Source organism: Spea bombifrons, chromosome 11 (assembly GCF_027358695.1).
Source record: "Spea bombifrons isolate aSpeBom1 chromosome 11, aSpeBom1.2.pri, whole genome shotgun sequence".
Lineage (NCBI taxonomy): Eukaryota > Metazoa > Chordata > Amphibia > Anura > Pelobatidae > Spea > Spea bombifrons.
In genome coordinates, this window is record NC_071097.1 from 32,202,622 (window position 1) to 32,227,212 (window position 24,591).

At 38.3% G+C, this 24,591-nt stretch overlaps 1 protein-coding gene across 1 annotated transcript in view; it reads right to left on the reverse strand.

Moving 5' to 3' along the window:
* DNTT (DNA nucleotidylexotransferase) overlaps nt 1-19,689 on the reverse strand; it is a 73,013-nt gene extending 53,324 nt beyond the window's left edge. Inside the window, exons 1-4 of the mRNA XM_053450058.1 lie at nt 19,400-19,689; nt 15,552-15,726; nt 4,245-4,361; nt 343-513 (exon numbers count right to left, since the gene is read on the reverse strand). Coding sequence (XP_053306033.1) covers nt 343-513; nt 4,245-4,361; nt 15,552-15,726; nt 19,400-19,602 — 666 coding nt within the window. The 5' untranslated portion in view covers nt 19,603-19,689. The remainder of the gene's footprint in view (nt 1-342; nt 514-4,244; nt 4,362-15,551; nt 15,727-19,399) is intronic.
* Nucleotides 19,690-24,591: the final 4,902 nt, after the last annotated feature.

Here is a 24,591-nt window from a genome sequence, read left to right on the forward strand (position 1 = left end):
TGGATTAGAACCATCATACAGTAAACAATTGACTGTTGTCCTGTTTGGCATTTTAAGTATTGAAAAACTTAAATTAACTTAAATGAATTTAAAAAAAAACTATAGTTCCAGTGAAAAATAGGATTATCACAATTTTGGGTTTTCGTGTACATATGAATGATAGACATAAAAAAACAAGTAAAAATAAACATATTACACGTAATGTTTCGATAGATCTATAAGAGAGCTTTATTATTATTTTTTTATATTTTTTATTATTATTTTGTATAAATGTATGACATTTCAGAAAATATATCACACACTTGACATCACAAAGTAACCTAATCTATGATGTATCATTACCTCAATAATACTTTTCACCTCTTTCTCTAACAGAGGCAGCCCTTCCAAATCGTTCATTGTTACCACCGGGAAAGGAAGATATTTCAAAATAGACGACGCTCTTAGAAACTTTGCGCACTGTTCTTTATTTTCACAGAATTCAAAATTTTCGGCCAGAATTTCGAGCGCATCCTAAAAATGAGAATTAAAGCAAATAACAATTTTTACCGTGCTTACGTGCGTGTAAAAATGACTTACAATTAGTGAGAAAAAAAAAAGATATAAAAAATGAGGCTGCGGATGAGAGCTATTTGGCCCATTGAGCGTTTTAGTTATGTTTTTTGTTACCGATATGTCTGGATTAGAGATTATTATACTTTTTGAGCACCTTTTGCACACATTTTGCTGTTTCGGGACTCACACTGATCTCTTAAGCATAGAATATATATTTAAGAGAGCGATACAGAGAAGTGCAGATACCTGGGCGAGAGGCAGGAATACATATTACCCTGATGCTTCACCTTTACTATCGTAAACATATGTTTTACAAGCACCAGGCGGTCCGGAGTTCCGTGATATGAATCACTGTCTCACAGGTGAAGGGAAGAGTAACCTTTTCAGCGGCTGTAATTTGTCACCTTCCACAGGGCAATGCTAATCCGGGACTTTTCTTTAGACATCTTTTATTCCTACATTTAAAGGGCGTAATGTTTTAAGGAAAGCTCATTTATATCTACGTCCATAATAAACATCATTACCAAAGCATTGATCCTGATGCACCCATTCTATGTATTAAACTCAAAGTATATATATATATGCAGAGCCGGCCTTAGGCGTTGTGGCGCCCTGTGCGGACTACTCCTCTGGCGCCCCCCCTCACTACCCCCCCTCTGTCCCTTCAAACTACACCCCCCCTCTGCCCCTTCAAACTACACCCCCCTGCCCCTTCAAACTACATCCCCCTCTGCCCCTTCAAACTATACCCCCCCTGCCCCTTCAAACTACACCCCCCTTCTGCCCCTTCAAACTACACCCCCCCTCTGCCCCTTCAAACTACACCCCCCCTCTGCCCCTTCAAACTACACCCCCCTCTGCCCCTTCAAACTACACTCCCCCCTCTGCCCCTTCAAACTACACCCCCCTCTGCCCCTTCAAACTACACCCCCCTCTGCCCCTTCAAACTACACCACCCCCCCTGCCTCTTCTGCCCCCCTCCATAGTAGTGCAGCGGTGTCTAAGTCTATATTAGTTACTCTCCTTAACTAGGGGGGGCTTTTCTTGCCACTCAGACAAGAAGATGCTAGGCTCTCCTTAACTAGGGGGGCTTTTCTTGCCACTCAGACAAGAAGATGCTAGGGACATGGGGTTCAATAAGCCCCCTAAGGGAGGAATGGACTCCATCCCTCCATCCCTCCATCCCTCCCTCCCTCCCTCCCTCCCTCCCTCCCTCCATCCCTCCCTCCATCCCTCCCTCCATCCCTCCCTCCATCCCTCCCCTGAGGGATTGAAAGGGTAGGTATTTTTATCAGATATACAAGAAAAAGTTTAAAAAAAAAAAAAGTAAAACCATACAAACTGCCCCCACACCTCTATGTCCACCAGGTAGGTAAATCAGTCCCTGTTTGTTTCACACACTCTGGATCCAAACGCAGACAATAACGTCCATGACAGCTTATTAGGCCAGTTGGATGAACGACTGGAATGATTAAACCATCAGCTGTCAGCCATGTCTAGACTTAAAACGCAGACTGTTTGTGGATATAGAGGTAAGATGCCCCGCTATATAATGCGGGTTCTTCAAGAAATATCACGTAAAGATACATTAAAATAATGATAATTAATATATAGATATAGAAGCTAGCAAGAATAAATGAACAAACGTAAAAAAAGAAAATATATAAAGCACTAGCCGGACTGATATCCGTGGACGAGCAGCTGGGCCAGGCAATTTGAAATGTGATGGAAAACAGAAGCAGCGGCCATGATAGTGGATTGAGCATCTGTAACCTTTCTGCCTAAAGCCAGGGACCAGACTACGGAAATATTTCTGAATTTATAGACAGCGAGGATCCCAGCTGTGGCGAATCAGCTAAAGCATGAAAATAACGAAACGTGGCCAGAACGTCTGCCAAGAGCGTCGACACAGAATGCAGGGATCTCTCTACGTCCAGCGCTGATGAATAACGAGCGTACATATGCCCAGAGAGTAGTGCGCTCATGATTTCAAGAGGGAAAAGGTTGCTACGGTGTTAATGCTTCTTGTACTCAGCCTCGCTAGTGTCACGGTTTCTGTGTATATGTGTAGTAATGGAATGCTTGTGATGTAACATTTATGTATGTGTGTAATTTATATCCGGAGCGGGCATGTCCTTCTTATTTATACTAATTTCTGGCATCCAGGGGTGAAAAGAATAGTCCGTAAAGTTGAGTGGTTTTTGAACAAAGAGGTCACAGGAAGGTGATTGGTCGAGGCTAAACATCCACTAGAGTTGCTGTGGGTTCTCCGAGTTTGACTCGGAGTCTCTGGGTGAAGCTCTGCTTCCCTGAGTCAGTTTGTTCGTTCTCTGGCCAGGGGAGAGCGGTGTTTGGGCACACTAACTCCTTCCACATGGTCTACCATCTCCCTGCCAAGTTGCCTCCCAATAAAGGCATCTAGGGCTTACCCTGTGCCCCTATGCATGACTAGTCGCAGCCATTTGTGAGACCAATCCCCCGGAAGATGAAGAGCTCCAAATAACCTACCCTAGGAAGTTCCCAGGTATGGCCGATAGCACCCCACTCAGGAGCAGATCGGGTCCTGCAGCATGTAGTCGGGCATAGCCTGCCATCGTCCACATTTATATCATCAGATGGCTGCTGGCCTTAAAGTGCCAGGGCCGGCTAGTCATTGCCAGTCCACCCCTGTTATGCTTTATCAGAGTGCTCCCCTATAGAAGCAATTTTATATTGGAGATGATTTTGAATTGAAACGTCCATTGGACTTGGAACAGATATGGTAATTTCTGCAATTTTTTTTTTTTTTATCTATGTTTTAATTCCGGGCCAATTCAGCGCCTTCGCAATGGCAACCAACATTGGAAGAAAAAAAAAAACATTTCTGAATAAAACAATTACCATACCATAATAACGAATCGAAAGTACACAGCGGAATTCTAAACTGATTTACCATCAGCATTTCTACTACCGGATGAGAAAATTGCTCTTGTCTATATAAATCAGTATTTATTTGTGGAACAAGCCACGCATGTTGTGACCTCAATATCCCAGTCTGGAACGCGTTTATCAGCTTTGCATACCAAGTTCTTTGACAGCTTCTCGCCAAAGCACGAGACTCCCCAAAGTAGTAATCTTAACGATTATCTGCGGCTGAATCAGACCCTCCTCCGGGGACTCAATAATAGCAAAACGAGTTGGATAAGCGTAATAAGTAGACGTTTGAAAAGAAACAGAATTTGATGTTGTTCAAATAAAACATCACCTATCGACCAGAGGCGAATCGGAATGTAATTGGACTAGCGGAGGAAAACTGGAGGAACCCATTATCTCCATGAGATTTGTATCATGTGTTAGATGTATTAGCGGCACGTCACTATTAGGGCTGAATATACAAAAGATCACCTTTCACATGGAATTATCTTTTTAAAGTACATCTTACTCAATGCACAAATTAAGTTATATGGGAGGAATGTGGATTTTAAAGCGCTACCGGCATCCAGCATCGATAAGAACGTATTCAACGATGCCGGTTATTTCTCGATACGCAACCAGCCGCCATCGGAGCTAAAACATGGTTTGGGAAACCGTGATGGAATACTTTGTTACATACAAAAAAAGTAACCGCTGCGTTCTGTTTTCCATAGCACCGGCTGCTATTACGTTACTTCTCGAGCCGTTTTCAAGCTTATGTACCTAATAATTATTACCGTGAATACTCTGTTGATGTCTTGTAAGGTTGTATGTCTCTGGCACGCGTATTGTGAGACGCGAACACATGATGAAGGCAGTTGAGGATTGAAATTGGCAGAGCAATCTTTCTGTACCTGAAGGGAAAAATACATACAAGGACAATTGCAATGTTAGAAAAGAATATCAAGCTTTTTTTCACCCTTCTATACTGGAATTCACAGATGCCTGCTTTACATTTTACAGAAAACTAATCTTGGATGAAAAAAAGAATAACTACAATTATAATCCCCGTGGTCCAAACCCGAGAGGTCTGCAATTTTATGCAATTAGCTTTATTTGCGCGGTAGAAGAATCGGCACTGATTGTGTTTCAATACATTCCTGCTGGAGATTTGAAAGGTGGCATATTTTATTATTTAAAAAGTAGCTCGAGAGAGAGTAACACGTTGGAAACAAGGACGGTTTTTAATATCCAGTACATTGTTAAGTCATTATTGACCCATCCTTGTGAATAATTAACAGCAGATGTTTTCAAGAATGATGAATTCTAAGGAAACAGCCGCTAAAATAGCCGGTGATAATTGTTCATAAAACATACCCTGGTGCTTCCAATTGACAAACTAGCCAATCAAATACTGTATAGAGCTGCCATTTTGAAAAAAAAAAAAAAAAGACATGGTTTTATAGGACCTTGGTTCTCATGGAGGAAAAATTAGGTGCTTGATTGGTGAAAAGGCAAGAATACATAAAGGGTTAAAACAAAGGGAGGGAAGTACCTTTCAAAGGAAGGGAAATGTTAAGAGAAGGAAGAAGAAGAAGAAGAACAACAACAACAACAAGAAGAAGAAAAAGAATAAGAAGATGAGGAGGAAGAAAAAGAAGAAGAAGAAAAAAGAAGAAAAAAGAAGAAGGAAAAAGAAGAAGGAAGAAGGAAAAAGAAGAAGGAGGAAGAAGAAGAAGGAAGAAGAAGAAGGAAGAAGACGGAAGAAGAAGAAGAAGAGGAGGAGGAGTAGGAGGAAGAAGAAAAAAAAAGAAGAAGAAATCCCATTGGTTTAACTATACACGGTACTGGGCCTGCCAAGCTCTTCCTGCTACAGGTTGGACCTTTACAATGCAGTGGCATATTCTGGCTTAGGTGGACTAGCCCTAGGATGGCCACATAACAGGGAGCCATTGCCCTCTTGGATGATCGGTCTTACTATAGGGTTATTGCTCAACGGGCTGTTTAAAAGGGAGATCATCTACCCAACCGGCCTATTAACACTATGGAAAACTATCCTGTGTTGGCACCGTCTCCATAGTTTGTTGTCATCTGGTGCCGCACATTCTTAACAAACAGGGAGGTGCAACGGTTGGTGTTGCCCAGGTTTAGGCCACTGTTACAATGTATCGTAAAGTCAATGATTTGAAACCACAGCTCTACCGGAAACAGTCCTGCCAACGTTGCTTGAATACACCCCATCTGCTTCTTTATGACAAGGTATGACATCATATTTCAGTGCATGCATTTGGATTTATTAACTAATCAGTGAGGTGCTGGTATGATTGCAGTAAAAAACAAAATATACTACCATATTAACCCCTTAAGGACAATGGGCGGTCCCTTAACCCATTGAAAACAATGCATTTTGAGCCCGTACATATACTGGCTTTGACATAAACCATGTTGTGAATATAATATATAAATATATATATTTATGTTTTGTAAGATCCATGAAGATTTAAAAAGATGTTTATCGACAGCGTATAAAGCTCTAAACTTTGTGTCAAGTTCTTTTTTAATACTTTTTGCCTTTTTTTCCCATTTTTTAAACATCCAATTAAAAAAAAAATCTATTTAACAAGAGCTTATTCAAAGACCGGCGCTGCGACCAAAAATAATGATTCCAAGGATTAAATGTATGCTGATCTGTACCGTAAAAATTTCTTTTCTAATCGTATTATCAGCAAGAAACACATACGAGTGAACAATCTTTCTGCAAAACAAGTTTTGCAAGTTTCTGGAAAATAAGAGCATTTGGTATAGGTTTCTGTATTTGGCTAAAGGCAATCTAATCATGCAGAAAATCACGAAGGTAAAACCTTTTTGCTAATAAATGGATGAGAAATAACAAAAACCCCTTAAGGGGCACTTCAAATCTGAGTAATAAACTATATTATGGATATTACTCATGGCTACATGCTGCTTTGGTACAAAAGCAACAATGATAATTTAGTGAAGATCAAAGAATTCCGAACAAATCTTCACATATACTGGGGAAAAATGATTAAAATTATAACCTTCTAAAATAACAGTCATAAAGCAGGAGAGAGAAAATGCGGGATACGTTGCATAAATAAAAAAAGCTGACCTTTAGAAGAAGAAAGTACTAAATTAAAACAACTTAACTGTATCTTGCACAGATTCAAGGTCATCATTCAAGGGCAAAGTGATAAAGTAATTCCATAATGGAAAACACTTGCATGCGTGGCTTTATTTAAGGAGGATGAACTTGTTTTGTGTTAAATTGTAGCAAGGATTCGCATAACGAGCTGTGATGTCCATAAAAAGGAAAGACTGGGGTCCATTTGTAACTTTAACCCCTTAATGACAGAGCCCGTACATGTACATGCATTGTTTTCAATGGGTTTAAGGACCGCCCATTGTCCTTAAGGGGTTAATAAGCATCTTTAAAAACACAAAATCAATTGCCTTTAGGAGAAGCTGCAGCTCCAGTAACATTATGAATTAACATTATATTTTAAATCAGTATTATTGTCCTCTATGAGACATTTGCTTCCCAATATAAGTTACTTAAGTGTCTTTAAGAGACTTTTATGCTATGACAACAGGCAATGTTTCTCAAGCTTAAAATATTACTTAAACCTGGATTTTCTTTGTAACCATTGCTCTGCATTTGGTGTTACTCCATGGCATTTAATGTTGCTTGGGGTGATCCTCTAATCGTTACTTCTAGCTTGCCCCTGACATCTCTGCCCATTTGCTTGACCTTGACCTTTGGCTGGATTCATAGATGGTCCTCTTCCTCTCCCTACTTGGATTTGACTTTTTGGTTTGGGTGGTTTTCATCATGCTTTCCATGGGATTTTTAGCATTCAGGACAGGTTTTTAGTTAAGGCATATGGTCATCACATGTTACTTGATTGATTGAGATGGGTACCATGGCTGGCTCAAGATGACTACCTAGGGCATTGCGGAAGTTGCCATCTCCAGTTTCCCTGCTATGCCAACAAGCAATTGCATTTCGGAGACCCCAGAGACATATTTCGGCAAGGCCATTAAAAACCCTTGGCTGGCCCTTGTTAGCACCAGAAAACAGTATACTGTCCATTAGTTGCATGTTATGATCTGTAATCTGTATATTTCATATAACCTGTCAATTCCATAGACAACTAATGCACCATAAACTTAAAGCCGAGTAATGTGCAGAGACATGTTCCGTTCCCGTAAAAATAATCTGTAATGTTTTACTGAGAACTTCATTAAGGTAAAACTTTATTAGATTTACCTTTCAGCCAAAAATTGGAGTTTTAAAAAAGAATTAAAGAACATAATTGTTGACATGTTAGTCTTATGCTCCCAGCTCGGCGTGCAGCTCTCCAAAGTCAACCCAAATGTAAATGTAATGCCAATACGGTGCTGTGACAAGGATTGTGAATGCTGAAATGCAATCACTTACATTTACAGCATACAAAGTACTAGATCACGCTGAGATATCCGTGTTACTTGCCTTGAAAACCTTAATATATTCATCGGAATTTTCCTCCATTGGTTCTTGAAACATTAATTCAGATTTTGAACAAATATTCAAAAGCAGACATAATTATTTAAAAAAAAAGATTTTTTCTATGCTGTTTTATCTCTGTTCTCCAAAGGTTAGATGCCCTAGTTTGTAGGTTTCTAGCGTGTATGAAAGCACCCGATGAAAGCAGTTCTGGGAGTCCCGTAGAAATGTAATATATTTTAGGTCACCATTGGTCTACATCTGCATAAGACATGCAAAGAGCATGAATGGTAATCTACTGGATAAACTATCCTTGTAATCACTATCTATCTATCTATCTATCTATCTATCTATCTATCTATCTATCTATCTATATATATATATATATATCCTCCTTTCCCTCCACACTCCACAAACTTACAATATTTTTTCCCCAACCATGTGCAAGCGGGCAAAAAATGAATCGGACAAATTCGTCAGTTGGTTTTTGGCCTATCCGTTTTCGGGCAACAAATTTCGTGGCCTGCCCATTCGGTTCGGCTGGAAATTCGGGAGGAGTTTTTGTTTCAGGAGCTAAATTCATTGCCCAGTGCCCACATTCTCTTTCACACTCTCATTCTTGCACACTCTGTCTCTCGCGATCTTTAAATGCTTCCTCTGCTGGCCACTTTTGCTACTACTGACCTCTTCAGCTTCAGCTCATTTTATAAGAGGCAATGCTGGGGCAAAGTTCTAGGTATAGATCAGTTAACTACGGAGACGATGGTGAACTGCGATAGAACACACATTATTTTCGATACAAGAGATACACCTCAGTTTCTGAACATTCCAGGGGTATATCCAAATTTACTTTGGATTCTATTATTTGGTTTTTCTTTTGTCTTGAAGGATCCATAGAAGTCCACGTGTCGTCTGGGAATTATCAAGAAACCAGCTTGGCTTGCCCTGCTTGCTCACTCACGTTGATGCCTTTACCATGCAATTGCCCTCAATGAGACCCTTCTGAAGCCATAATAAGAATGTAACACAGGAAGCATTAAAGTAAGATTAAAATGACACAGTAAGGATATTTAAGGGGGGAGTAAAATACATATGAAATGTTCAAATCCAGCACTTCTTAAATACTATAATTCACCGCAATGGGTATTTAAGTGTGAAAGGCATGAAAGTATATGGAAATGAGCAAAAATAGGTGGCAGAGAAGAAAACACAAGAGGTTTCAGGATTAGCATAATTTCAAAGCAATGTACTTTTTCCAGCCCTACAAAAGACGTTTGGTAGATTTAATTTACGACTCCTATCACACGAACCAAAGAAAAGAAATCTATGTTAAAAGAAGAGGAGGAAAAACAAGTTTCTTGTAAATGGGCGCATAACTCACAAAGCTTTTCTATTTTGCACGTATTAAAAAAAAAATATACAAGACTTTTCAGCATATAATTTTTAAAACAGAACACATTTTCACGTCCCAAAGGCAAAATTCGAGTAATTCATTACTTTCCATAGAAGCTAGCAGCTAAACCTCTTTAAGGAAAGTAGCTTATGATCCTGACACTTAACTAACATCAAGGCACAGTTCCATAAAATCCCTCTTTAGGATTCTGATAGATCACCTTAACTAGATGCGCTAAATCCTCTCTTGGAACTGTTCCACATTTATAGATATTAAAGAGGAAATTGCGCTTAACTTTTGCTTTAGGGATTTCCAGAAAGTGCTATAAAAATCTACTGTTTTACAAGCAAATGGACAGGGGAAATGAATATTGCGCAACCGAAGAAAAGCAGATAAAGCAGTATTTAAAAATAAATATTAATTGTTGGTAACAGGTTCATTTTTTCCAGTAAGATACGTTTTGTTGTCCTTATTTAATTGAACTTCTTCTTTTTTGTGACGGATGAAGTTCATCTGATAAATAACCAACTAAATGCATTACAAATACATATGCTTAGAATCGGGTATTTTTGTAGGAAAGAATGATCTCTTTTATACAACAGGCTCTGATACAATGTTGCAGTTAATATATTTATGCATTGTATTTGTCTGAATTGAAAAGTTACGAATTTCGGCGAATCGTATAAGCCATAAAAACGAGGCCAGACACCCCACGAAGCAAAAAAGCTCAGGATTTTTATGTACAATTTGCGGATCCTTCGAGGATCAGACAAGAGGACGTCCCTGGAGGTTATGTCCCCTGGAGATACGGTCAAAGATAGAAGAGAAAAGAGACAGGATGAAAGGCAAGCTGTTTGGGGTCACTGACAAGCTGTTTGGGCACAAAGATGGCACAGATAAGCTGTTTGGGGCACTGATAAACTGTTTGGGGGGCAAGGATGGCACAGGCAAGATGTTTAGGGGCACACATTTCACAGACAGGCTATTTGGGGGCATTGACAAGCTGTTTGGGGCAATGCTAACCAGTTTGGAGGCAGGGATGGCACAGACAAGCTGTTTGGGGCACTGATAAGCTGATTTGGAGCAAAGATGTCACAGACAAGCTGTTTGGGGCAAAGATGGCACAGACATGCTGTTTGGCGGCAAAGATGGCACCGTGGGACATGTTGCTTGGTGAAGTCAGGAGGTCCTGGGTAATTTCCTCAACGGGCCCTATAGTTTCTAGTTGTGCCTCTGAGGGTAGCTATACCACTGGCTCCCCTACATGCATTAGCACCAGTACAACCATCACTATTATTTTCTATGCTTCTAAAATCATTTAAAAACATTTAAACCCAAAATAAATACATTCTTGACCTCACCTTAGGAAAGAGGTCATTATTAAAGTTTCTCCGATTAAATGCATACAGAATTATTATTATTAGTGTGAAAAAGCAGTACAAGAAAATCACAAATGTAGGTGTAGCGTGGGAACCTCGGTGGAACGGCATAACGACTTGAATTATTTATTCAAGAAAGCTGTTTCTAAACTATCAACTAAAATGTCCCTGTTTGAGACATTTGGGAGCTAAGAGCTTTTTTTTCCTGCTTCCGAGTATTTACCGCTTTTTCCTTAATTGTGACTGACTTTAAAGCAGACTGCAATCTGCATTTGATATAGTTAAATATCTGATAGCTGTCAGTCCGTGTTCTCAGCTGCCTCTGTCCCCGAACACTTTGGTATCGTAGCTGCCGTTCTTCTACGTGTCTCAGTCTATATGTGTTTCTCTGTATCCTTTCCGCCTTTCTATGTGTTTATATCTTATTATTATTATTATCATTTATTGTTTTATATTGCAGTTTTTTTTTCATGTCACACAACCCTGGATTTTTTTTTATCCTAAATATGTATTTTTTCGTATTTATTATATTGCCAAAAGCTGCCATTTTGCAGTTGAATACACTAAATAAATCACATAGTAATGATTACAGGTGTGAAAACATCACATACATATTAGAATCATGCTTTATGTGCATTTATGGAGGCAGCCATCTGGATCTGGATGACTGTTCCTACCAATAAATCTCTTTGCTGTTCCTTTTCATAGAAGCTTATTTCAGAAGATTACTTAAGATCCGAGGGACAATTCCTACCCAACCCAGTCCAAATTCATCAAACGGGGCTGGTCCGACTCGGGCCGGCCTGCTCCTGGAAGCAGGTCTGAGTGGGCACATGTGCGAGCTGTTTTGAAGGCAAGCTCGGGCTCTGTCTAAGGTAAGTGTGTGTTTTAGTGCGTGCGTGGATGTTAGAGTGAGTGTGCGTGTGTTTGAGCAAGTGTATGTTATGTCCGGTGAGTGATGAGGGGCCACTTGGCTTTGCATGCCCCCTAGGCCACAAGGTGCCAGCCCTTCCCTGACTTTAAATGTATCCCATTGGACAGTGCTGCAGAACATGACGGCGCTATATAAACAAATCACTCATGAAAAATATTATATATATCTTATGTATATCCAACGTTAATGCCCAAAACAATGCCACTGATTAAAATTAGTGTCTAATTAAAATTAAAATCAGATAAAAAAGCTGTAGGAGACCATTGCCATTTAAATGCGTCGTGGGAATATACAGAAATTATTTGGTAGAAAATTCCCCGTAATGCGTATTGGTTCCGGTGACCTTTCAAGGTTACAACGTATTCAAGGATGTATAGACATGATCTCTCCATCAAATGCTAAACCTGAAAACAATATTCAAGCGTGCCCTTTACAGTGGTGCTAAAAGCATACATGCGGCATATGTTAATTACAGCAGAAAATCACATCTATCATACAGCAAAGCAAAGAACAGAAAAATAATTATTCATGTGATGACACATTCTGGCCGTTAAGATTTATTATCCTTGCAATGTAATTTATAGCCTCTTAAGAAAATCTTTGACTATTAAAATGCTGATAGCATTCACTTATAATCCAACTACGCAATAAAACGGGGTCGTTCGGTCATTTCCAAATGGGCTCCGTGTAACATTTTACTTTAATCTTCATACGCATTAAGCTGTAAAGTTTGTTTCTGTAAACTCTAAAGTAACACGATTAATCAGCGATATATGTCTAATTATATTTAAATACAAGAAGAATACTAAAGTAAAATAAAAAAATTAATTCTTAATTTATTTTGTGTATTTTTAAGCTTTGCCATACAATACTCTTTGTACATCACTATACCCATTGGGATATGCAATAATTAAGTATTGCTAATGTGCAGAAAAGCCTTTTCTGGATACTCCGTAAACTGTAAAATAGTGAATCATGCTGAGCACCAGATATGATGTCATATCCCAGAAACAACCTATCACACAAACACATATTAATGCTCACACACATACACATTCATGTTAACGCACACAACCACACACATTCATGCTCTCACACACTTATACATACACATTAATGCTAATGCACACTCACACATACACATTCATACTCACACACACACACACTTACACATTAATGCTAACGCACACTCACACATACACATTCATACTCACACACACTTATACATACACATTAATGCTAACGCACACTCACACATACACATTCATACTCACACACACACTTACACAAACATGCTAACCCACACTTATACATACACTCTCACATACAAACGTTTATACATACAGTGCATACATAATCTATCGAGAGTTAAAACCTGTCCAACCCACTCTGTACTTTACGGACTGGATCCAGGAACACACATGGAGGGTGCCATTGATGTTGCTTGATGCTAATTTGCTGTGCAAAAGACACTTTATTGTTTGCCAGGAACTGCCTTAATTTCCTCCAAAATAATGGCTTGTAGAGGACGCTAAGAAGTTGCTAATCCATCTTGATAAGCTCCATCTATCATGACATTTATTTCAATGGTTTATGAGGAGTCCAAACTAGTAAATACATCTTTTTCTGCCTTGAATCATGCATTGTAGTCAAGCAGCTATAGACGACAAAGTATTTTTGCACCGTTTGTCCAGGAATCTGCATTTTAACCGTTATTGTCATAATATATTGTTATTGTGGATTTTTGCTCTCTTAAGATGAATTAACCCGGCCATTATCTTTATAAGACAGGACTGAGATTTTTCCCAATAAACACAACAGATGTAGAAACAAGCACAAGAAGACAATAAAAGTATTTCTTCGGGTTTTCTTTTCCATGTTGGCCGGTGGCTGCTTTGTAATGAGGCTCTAAACAAACTCATTTTAATAAAATTGTGATGGTAAAGCAATGGCCACGTGATGTGTGTTTCTTAACCCTCCAATATGTAGCTCACAGGAAGGTTTAACCCCTTAAGGGCAATGGGTTGCCCTTAATCCCATTACAAACAATGCATTTTGAGTCCGTACATGTACTCGCTTTGCCACGAAGGGGTTAAATAAATAATATAATGTAATGTTTTTCCTGGGAGATACTAGTTTATTATAACAGTAACAGTGTCCTGCAACACAAGGATTTGCTATATATTCTTCCACATTCAGAAATAGGAACAAAATTTGAACTATTTGAAGCAAAACTCCATAACACATCCAAATGTACTACTTTTTGTTAACATAAGTTTGAGCTGAGCAGGCCTGGGCTGGATATCCCTTGGTCACTACCTAAGACTAACATCAGGCTTGCATGGTTCCATAGATGGGGCCAAGAACACATGAGAGGGAGAGACAGAGAGTGGGAGAGAGGGGGAGAGAGAGAAAGGGGGAGAGAAAGGGGGAGAGGGAGAGAGATAGAGATAGGGGGGAGTGAGGGGGGAGAGAGAAAGGGGGAGAGAAAGGGGGAGAGAGGGGGAGAGAGGGGGGAGAGAGGGGGAGAGAGGGGGAGGGGGAGATATATAAGGAGAGGGAGAGAGATAGAGATAGGGAGAAAAAGGGGGAGAGAGGGGGAGAGAGGAGGGGAGAGAGAGAGGCGGAGAGAGAGAGAGAGAGAGAGAAAGGAGAGAGAGAGAGATTATTTTTATTTATTTTCGGCACCGCATTTTCTTTATATTCTGTACAATGAGTTACAATGCAGTCCATGACAAGAGATTATGTTATAAGACGAAACCTCCACGACAGAGTTTGTCATCGCTGCTTGGGACTCCTGACCTTATTTCCATGTTAATAAGGCCGGCTGTTCCAGGGAAATGAAGATCCAGTTTTCATTTGCATTACAACACAATTCCAGACTTCCACGGCATTCTCTGCGAGCGTTCAAGATGTACTAATTATTTCAACCATTTTTCTAAAAGAACCTCCAACTACGCTTTCAATACAGATTAGATATTAAATTAATGATGGGATTTTTTTTTGTAGTTTATTGTTATACAACGAACCATGTGCTACCTCTTACAGAATCACAAAAGACAGTCTACGGGCGTCTCAAGAGGTCTACGTGTATTTACGGACAATGCTTCTAGGATTTCAGCTTTTTATTCTTCCTCCGCGTTAATATATTTAAACTATTTTCCCCCGAAGCAAATCTTACAAGTATTCCGATAGCAGCATTAAGCGCTTTCCGTGGATCACCATAGCGAGGGCTCCATCTGCTGTGTTTCTTGCTGTTTTGTAAGCGTGAAAATAGCTGTGAACGAGACCGTTCCAATTGAGCAAGAAGACCGCATACACGCCGATGGCTTTTATATTTTATGCCTGTATGCTTATTTTATATCTATTCGTGTGGATTACCTGCTAAACATGTTATGTTTGGGAACCACGTAATAAAAAAGGTTAATTTTAGTTAAAGAGGGTTTATAAATAGAAAGAGACATACAGACAAAGCTTGCGAAGAAGAACAAGAGAAGTCACACATAAGGTGGAAATAGACACACAAAAAAAAGTTGAATGCGTTAATGTGGAGCTGACACCTCGATAAGTCGATGATCAATTAATATGCCGTTTTAGACAAGCTTTTTTGGGTGTTTGTATGAGATTTACCCACTTCATTATGCATGACGTAAGGTCAACCCCTGAGAGCTGGCGAGACTCCTTGAAACTAAACTGAAAATGTAATTATACAGCACTCTCCTTGTAGGAAAGGTTTTCTACTGTTGACGCTCCTTAATGTTTCACCAAAACCACGTTTTGTTTGAAAATTCACCCTCAAAATTCCCCCTTTGATATATTTTTGGTTTAATATTTGGGTTGGGGGGCACCGTAACAAAATGCAACCATTGTTCCATCTCAGAAGAATGATCTTACCCTTAGCAGGTGTCTGCTTTGTATTTCAACAGGGCCCCCGGCCCCCATGCATTCTGTAAACCAAGAGATATCCAGGATCTGGAATTGGATTTTGTTGCTGAGCTTCTTGGATTCCAGCCATTCCAAAACTTCGGGACCAGAATTGTTCTCAGCCACAACATGCGTGACAGAATCTCTGAAAAAATTAAAGTGTTTTAATGAGCGTAGTTTACTAACGACCAAGCTGGCCCAATAACAGTCCCAAGATGAAAACATTCTTCCCAGGATATTATCTAAAAGAGACAACTTTTCCCTTTCTTGCCAGGTAAATTATGATTTCCTGCTAGCTTAGACCACAGAAATTCCCATTTTGATCGATGCTCTGCTTCCATCTTTATGCCACCCGTTTGGGGAAGGACCTTTTCTATTCCAGCCCCGGCTCACAAAGCAAGCTCCATAAAGACACGGTTGGATGAGTTTGGGGTGGAAGAACTTGACCGGCCGCACAGAGCGCCGACCTCAACCCCATCGAACACTTTTGGGATGAATTGGAACGGAGATTGCGAGCTGGACCTCCTCATCCAACATCAGTGTCTGACCTCACAAACGCTCTACTGGATGAATGGGCTCCAATTCCCATAGAAACTCCCCAAAATCTTGTGGAAAGCCTTCCCAGAAGAGTGGAAGCTGTTATAGCTGCAAAGGGGGGACCAACTACATATTAATGTCTATGTTTTTAGAATGTGATGTCATCAAAGTCCCTGTTGGTGTAATGGTCAGGCGTCCCAATACTTTTGTCCACATAGTATAAATATATATATACAGGAAAATGGATCTAGCCATATTAGCCAAAGAAAAAATGTATTTTTTAGAGTTTTTTTTAAAGAGTCTTTAGTTAAAGGTGACTCCTTTTATTGAGCCAATGCAGAATAAGATGTAAGATTAGACAAGCTTTCAAGATGTCTTTTCAAATATTTCTTCCTTTCCATGAAAAAAAAAATGCTTTATCACCTTCTATTTTAAAAACCATAGTTACAAGCCTCATTTAATAAGAACGCTTCCTGCGCCATCATTATTTCCATTTTTATGCACCTACAAATTCTTATTAAATAATGAATAATTAAAAACACTTGAGCAAAGAATGGATTCGTGTTCAGATCCGAGGCTCCCAAGTTCCGGTTTAGTGTTGTTTCAGTGAATTTCCAGTCCTCAGACTTGTGCGACTTTTTACTGCGAATTTTTATGTTTATTATTATTGCTAAAAAAGTTCTACTTTATTTCTGACGTTTATATACAGTAAATCTAACTTGCCATGGAAAACAGAGTGTGCACATTCCTCTTTATCTTAATGAGTTCATAAAAAGTCATGAAAATATTAATATTTCAAGACATATTTATTTCTCCAAGCAGCACTTGCAAACCTGTTTGGAAACATATTTCTCCCTGTGTTTTTTTTTTATTTCCAGCTAGTTCTTGTAAGTCTTCTTGTTCCCCATTGTCCTTCAGAAAAGTTATTATATCATATATATATATATATATATATATATATATATATATATATATATATACAATATATTATATATTATATATTAAATATATAATATACCATCACTTCCATTACTCCTTGTTCCTTATGATAGTTCTTAATGGCTGTGGTTATATGTTTGGGGGGCTTCTGATGCTTCCAATATGGGGCCGATGGTATTGAGTGATGGATAAGTATCTGCCTGTATTTCTCAGCATAGAAGAGACCATTAATTCTGACCAAATCCCCAACTCCATTTGCTTCGCCTGCTAACACTCATTCTTGTACCGTTTTCCAGCCTTTCGAAGAACAAACTTCCTTCTGCCGCAGCCAAATATTTCAAATTCTGGCCTATGAGTCCAGAGAACCTGCTGCCATTTTTCTTCACCCCAGTTCCTTTGGTCCTTCACCTTTTTTTTACGATAGCAACTGATATCACAGCTGTTATATATTTTTCATTCATTTGCAATTTGTACAGCGCGACGCATTGTTCCAACTCCAATGAATCTCATAATAAGAGTGGCAATATTAAAGTGACCCTTCTGACCGCTCAGGAGTCCAGCTTACCCTAGCGATCTGACCCAAAACTGACCCTTGTGTCCTGTGATTTACACGTAACCTTTTTGTCTCATCGGCCATTTTTTGTATTTGTATATAATTGAGAACAAACTCTACCTCTTTTTATAACAGAATTAAACAGCGTGAATTTTTTTAGTCCTAATGCTTACCTGAGTAGATTTAATATAATATTGAACATATAGATTTCCTGTTTTTCGTTAATATACTTTTTTTTCCCTTTCATTTTTAAATACCACAGCCCGTTATTATTATTTTTTTCCTGTGTAAAAAAGAAAATCAGTTGGAGATAGAACGTCTGCTTCCTGTGGTTTATCGAGTTTATATGAAATATTCACATTAATTGATGCCTAAACTGCAAAGCTGGGAATTGAGCCATGCAGACTTACTGCTGTAATAGAAGAAGCCGGTGGAGACACGCAGTATAGGGTTCCCTTGATACCCAAACAGCTGTGGCTGCCTCTTGGCACAAAAATCAACAAATATAGGACTTCCGCTGGTTTACGTTTCAAAAAAAAAAAAAAAACACAAAACAACAAAAAAAAAAATAGAACGCAACAGAAAAGCTCTTTGAGCATGAAGTCTGAAAAAGCACAGACAATAATTGTTGGAAGATGCATTTAAACGTTGGCACTATAATACCCTTTTTTATATATATTATGACCTGTATATACTTTAAATAAGGTACATATATATACCTATATATATATATATATATATATACACAATACATTAATATACAATACATAAATATACAACATTACAGATATATATATATATATATATATATATATATATATATATATATATATATATATATATATATATATATAACTGCCGAACTTCACCATTGCTAACCCAAGTGAACTGGTCATAGAAGATGGGTTGAGGTGGCCATGCATTGGTGATTGAACTATACATTCCCTTACAAAAACATTACTGCAGTTTTTCTGAAGTAATACTGCAGTTTTTTGGACATGAAAAAACTGCAATACTGCACTTTTACTGCACATTTACTGCATTTGGACTTCACTGTACTGCAGTTTTACTGCACATTTACTGCACTTTTTTTTATATTGCAAACCTACAGTTGTACTTCAATATACTACAGCTTTATTGCATTTGTACTTCCGTACAAAAATAACTCCAGTAAAACTGCAGTACAGTGAAGTACAAATGCAGTAAAACTGCAGTAAATGTGCAGTAATACTGCAGTAAAAGTGCAGTATTGCAGTTTTTTCATGTCCAAAAAACTGCAGTATTACTTCAGAAAAACTGCAGTAATTTTTTCGTAAGGGTTATGCAGGGCCGGCTCAGCCTCTCTTGCAGTAGAGGATCACAGGTATACGTCCCAAATGAAGAATAAAGTTCTCAAACGTGAGCTTTAAACTCTTGATTTTACTCATACTTTTCTACATTGAAGCTGTCGCCGTCTTCAAAATTAAAATTCAAAAAATCTCTTAAATTTCATTTTATCTTCCTGTATTATTTATAAAGTTACTGGCTTTGATCTAACGTACTTCGCGGCCCAAGCAGTCCCTTTGCCTCACGTTTAAATATTCAGGCTCCTCATAGAGCTTAAGCTCACGCGAACCGCTTCTCCTTCTCTACCAGTGCGTCTTACATTTATTCATGTTATTGTTAATTTAGTATTTCCCGCTCTCGTTGTCATTGGGTTCTGATGAATTTGTCTGCAATCTATCAATAAAATGTAATTTAATGTCTGTGCGAAGTATGCATAGAAAAGATATCGATTGTCTTTCCCTACCGGAGCTCACTTTCCACTTGAAATCCTCTTTTGCATGCGAGTTCCATCAAGAATCTCCTCCGGCTTGTCCCCATTCTCCTCTCCAGAAGGTACAAGACTATTCCTTTATATTTTACTTCATAATTGCAAAATGCGGGAGAAAAATCCAGAATTTTCTTTTTTTTCTTCATAGGGAGCATGGGTGATCTTCTCACCATCTCCATGACGATGCCCAATGTAGGTTCTACTATAGAATGTCGGCGACGTTGTGGTGCCACCTCCTATGGAGGTCTTATTCCTTTGTCTCGCTGGTGGTTTCTGTGCACTATTTTAAATACATCTGCAGATGGATAAACTGTTTGAAACAGGAAAAAATATTTGATATAAATGTGGTATTTTTTTTTAGGTTTTTTTTTGTAATTGTCGAGACAGATGTTCTTTCACAAGAATTCAAACTGGGACTTGGTTTATACCAGATTAACTTGATTGTATAGAAAAAAAAAAAATTTACACATTACGCATTACAAATATTTCTGGAATTTCTTTAATTTTATGACTTTTAAGACTTTAAGAGGCAGTTTTTGAACTTTCCGCATCTTGATTTGTTTAATGAATTATTAGAAGAAAAAATATATTACTTTGATTTTAATTGCAATATTATATTTACCATAACATAATTATTTTAGCAAAATATTTCCCACAAACACCAAAAAAACGACCCTTCTCCCTTCTCCCTTCGTTCTCTCCTCGTACCAGCGCAAAATTGTTGAGAAAGGGCCCTTCCGACCTGAACTGCACTGAGCCTGGGGTGAAACAGAGGTTGCTCGCAAGCAATGGAAGAGGAAGCTGCAGGAGCGGTGAGAAGTAAGCAGGGGCGGGCGGCATTTGGGATGTATGTATATGTGATTGTATAAGTGTATATATGGATGTGAGCATGAATGTGTACTTGTGTGTGAGTATGGAAGTGTACTTGTGTGTGAGTATGGAAGTGTGTGATAATGGAAGTGTTAGTGTGTGTGTGAGAGCATGGATGTGTAGGTGTTTGTGAGCATGGATGTGTAAGTGGGGCGAGAAGGACACGTGTAATTGTGTGTGCGAGCATGGATGTTTACTAGTGTAGCAAAGAAGGAACAGACAAGTTGTTTGGGGCAATGATGGCACAGACTAGCTGTTAAAGTTGGGAGGCCCCCGGGGCAATATCCCCCCCCCCCGGGCCTTGTGGTTTCTAGTTACACCCCTGCAGAAAGCAAGTAAGGAGAAACAAAAATGATTTCTTTTAAAATCTGAATTCTGATCCAGAGAAAGCTACAGATTTTGACCAACGAGTATCAAACCCACCAATGGAATTAATTGGCATGTCTTGAAGAAATGTTATTAAAAATACCGCAGCCCCCTGAGTGAGTACGTTCCGGTAGCTTTGACGTATTTTACCGTAATTAAATTCCTGTATCCAACCGCTTATAGGTTATACTTTGTTTTGGAGACGTTTAGCTTTGCGGAGTTATGGTATCTAGCGAAAGATTTCAGAACTTGCATCATCTAATTAACGTTCCGTCTCGAAGTTATCTGCTTTATCCACAGTAGGCAGATTCTGAGAACGTGAAGTTCTGAGTGCTGCTCCCATGCCATACTATTATTATTCTAATAATATAATATTTATTACTTATTTTTGGCTATCGCTCATATCACCTTGCGAGCCGTTTCCCACCCTGTAAGAACTGTCTATATGTTCCTCTTCCCTTATGTTCTGCATCTGTAAAGCATGCAATGATATACAACGTATATATTTTCGACTACCCATAGAACATCCCGCTATCTCCAAAAACATATAAAAAAAAAAAAAAGAAATCTAGCAAAAAATGAAATATCAAAAATCTTCTTTCCTATCTAGTACATATATTGTGCTCTACGATGATTCATTTTTAGAGGATAACATTGTTCAAAAATGGCACGTAGAGGTGGAGACGTCCTTAAAGGTGCTTTAAAGAAATATATATGTTCTAACCTTTCCTACGTATTGACAAATTGTCATGTAGTTATAAGATTGATGCACTTGATATTTTTCTTAAGGAAAAAGCACGGGGTTTTTTTTTACAATGTGTTGTCCTTGTCACTTTATGAAATAAAGAGCGCCTCTTCATCTCGGAGCTGAGGCTTCTTTTTTCTCTCCTGACCGGTCTAACTTAGTACATTGTGTCTTTTATTTATTGGCCCTCGGGGAGTGTTAAGACTTGGAGTGTGAGGTCTGTATCGTATTTGCAGTTAAGTATTTTGTGCCTATTATTGTTGCACGCTCTCTACGGTGTCTGAATGTTTAGAAATAATTTAAAAGTTCTGCCTCGTTCTTTTGGGAAATGTCTCCGCAGGATAGATTTATAATCAAAATGAATGCTAAAACACTACCGGTATTTGTTTCTCCTTTTTAATGGATGGAGCACAACGTATTCCTAAAATATATATAAAAATAAAGCGTTGCCACAGTGGGCTGACAAAACGGAACGTTCCACTCTTTAGCTTTTTCCCCCATATAATGAGTATTGAGGGTAGATGATAGGGGGGCATTATCTACATTTTATACCCAATGATCTTTTCTTGTTGATCAGATGATCTTGTTATTTAATACATTATTTGCTTATTCAAGAAATCTTTTATTCTTGCATCAAAATGCAGCTCTGGATGTCACATACAGTCAAGGTTAAGAGGGTGACTTTTTAACATCATACAGAAAAAAACTCAATTTTTTTTTAAAAGGGAGCAAAAAAAAATACCCCAGACCTCTCATTGTATTCTCATTCTTTTAATATTATTATTAGATCTGATAAGATCAAAGGAAAACTTTTAATTGACATTTCTGCAGGTCATTGCCACAGCAGAAGCTCATTACGGCAAATGTGTAACAGCAAATAACCTGCTGCTTTATCCTCTAAATAATGTTTTATACGTTATCAGTCTGAGCCCTGCATCCTATATTAACCCTGCGCACACTGTCTGGATGACCCCTTTTGTGGTTTACTCCTGAGATTCGTTCCAGTAGTGTTCTGTTCTCTAGGTTTTTGCTCTCTGGTATCCTGATCCGGTTTGACCTGATCCGGTTTGTCTTGTCCATGTGGTCTACACTGCTGTCTGGTCCCTGGTTGCCAGCCAATTCTGCAGGGAGGGACACTAAAATGATAAATGGTTTGCAGGATTAAAATGATCAGGAAAGACTAACGGATCCTGGAGGAGAGAAGAGAGGATGAGATAGAAACATTTAACTACATAAAGAGATTTAACAAAGTACAGAAGGAAAGTTTTTTTCAAAGGAGAAGAAATGTTAGATAAAGAGGTCATAAAACTAGAGGGTCAGATCCTTACATCTAAAGTAAGGAAGTTTTACTTTACTAAGTGGGTGATAGATAAATGTAACAGCCTCCTAGTAGAAGTGGTAGAAACAGATACAGTGAGCAATATAATAATTTTATAGATCTAAGTCATTTTTAAATATCCCTTTTTTTAATTTTACACAATTTATACATTAGTTGGTTATAAATAACTATTATAATCGTTTCTCAACAGAAACAGTTACCTTATGTTACCAATAGATGGCAGCACTCACACAGCAGACCGAATTAGACCTTAATTAATAATTATTGAGGCTTAATTAGTAGGAAAAAGGTCATTTTTGCTACATTATAAAATATTAAACCATATATCTCCCGTCCAAAGGTTACAAAATAACAGGAAATCTTACATGTCCCATGACGCAATTGGATGCTGAAATAAAAAGAGACTGTTGAGGCCTATGTAATCCCTATTGTTATGAAACAGGCATAAGTCACTAGTTCCTAAAGTTACATTAGTCTGTACTTTACCCAGAAACATATAACTCAATAAGTATGCAAAAACCTCAGCAAGTAGAATAAACTTAATTAATAAAAAAAGATTAACCGCCTCTCATCAAACCTCAAGAAAAAAACCCATAAATAATAGAACTTTTTTAAAATCATAAAGATGTTATATGGGGAAACCGGAATAAGAATAATTACCTGCATTTGCATTTTTGGTTATGCGATTATAGAGAAGATCATAAGACAAGGTTGTCCACTTTGATCTCTTTTGTTTCCTCGGAGCAAAAGTAGCATTTATAGGGGATCTGTTATTTTCCCTTAATCTATACATTAATAAAACTGTTATGTGATTATGTTTCGAGATATAAACAAGCAAAAAATGTGTATCTAAGACCCACATAATATGAATACCATATCTTAGCTCCTGTTTCTCAAAATCACCATGATTATTTTCCCCACCCCCATCATGTTACCTCTCATCTATTGTTCATGGACTGATTATTGGTGAAATGGGAGAACTTCAGGACAGGACATTGATGCTGACCCTGCCACAGGCTGCCACCTTACATGACTTGGAATTTCAAACTCCATTGTCTTGAAAAAATGTACACTGATCAACAAAAAAAAGAAGAAGTTTTAAAAAATGCATTTAGTTATGTTAAAAGGTGTGATGGCAACAGTTTCCCTTTGAGATCATTGGGATATTACTTACAAAAAAGCAATAGGAGTCGACATTAATCTTTCACGGACCTATTGTAAGGAATCACTTTAAAGTGCCCCACGTAGACGATATAAGTGCCTGATTTGTGCTGCAGCCACGTGCGCCTTTGAAAATTGAATTTTTTTAGAGCCGAAAAAATAGTAATAATTAGCTAATTGACATCGCAGGAGATTTATTAAGCTTTTACCAAAGTAAAAAATCTTTTGAGATTAGACATTAAAGCAGAGTTATTGCCGATATACATTGGTCAACGGACCATAAAAACGGTGGTTTTTAAAGTTTTATGATATTTAGATAACAGGCTTGTGCATTATCGTTGGCGCATGATTTAGAGCGTAATATTTAGCAGCTTGTTTCGGGTCTGCAGTTTCTTCCCGGTGTATTTTAATCGTTGTCATACATTTTATCACTGGTGCTAAAACCTGAAATGTCCCTGGCATAAAGAGTCCCAAAGCAGGTGGGTTAAAATCCATTTAACCCTTTCAATCTCAAAGGCTTGTCCTTTGTCCAAGGGAGAAAAAAAAAAAAAGAAGAAAAGTAGAGATTTACTAATATATTAAAACTTTACTTTTATTTAAATGAACCCCTAAGAATGTGGATAGCCGATTCCTCTTGTTAGGTAGGGGAACCCTGATGAAGCTAATGCGAGTCGGGATATTATTTCA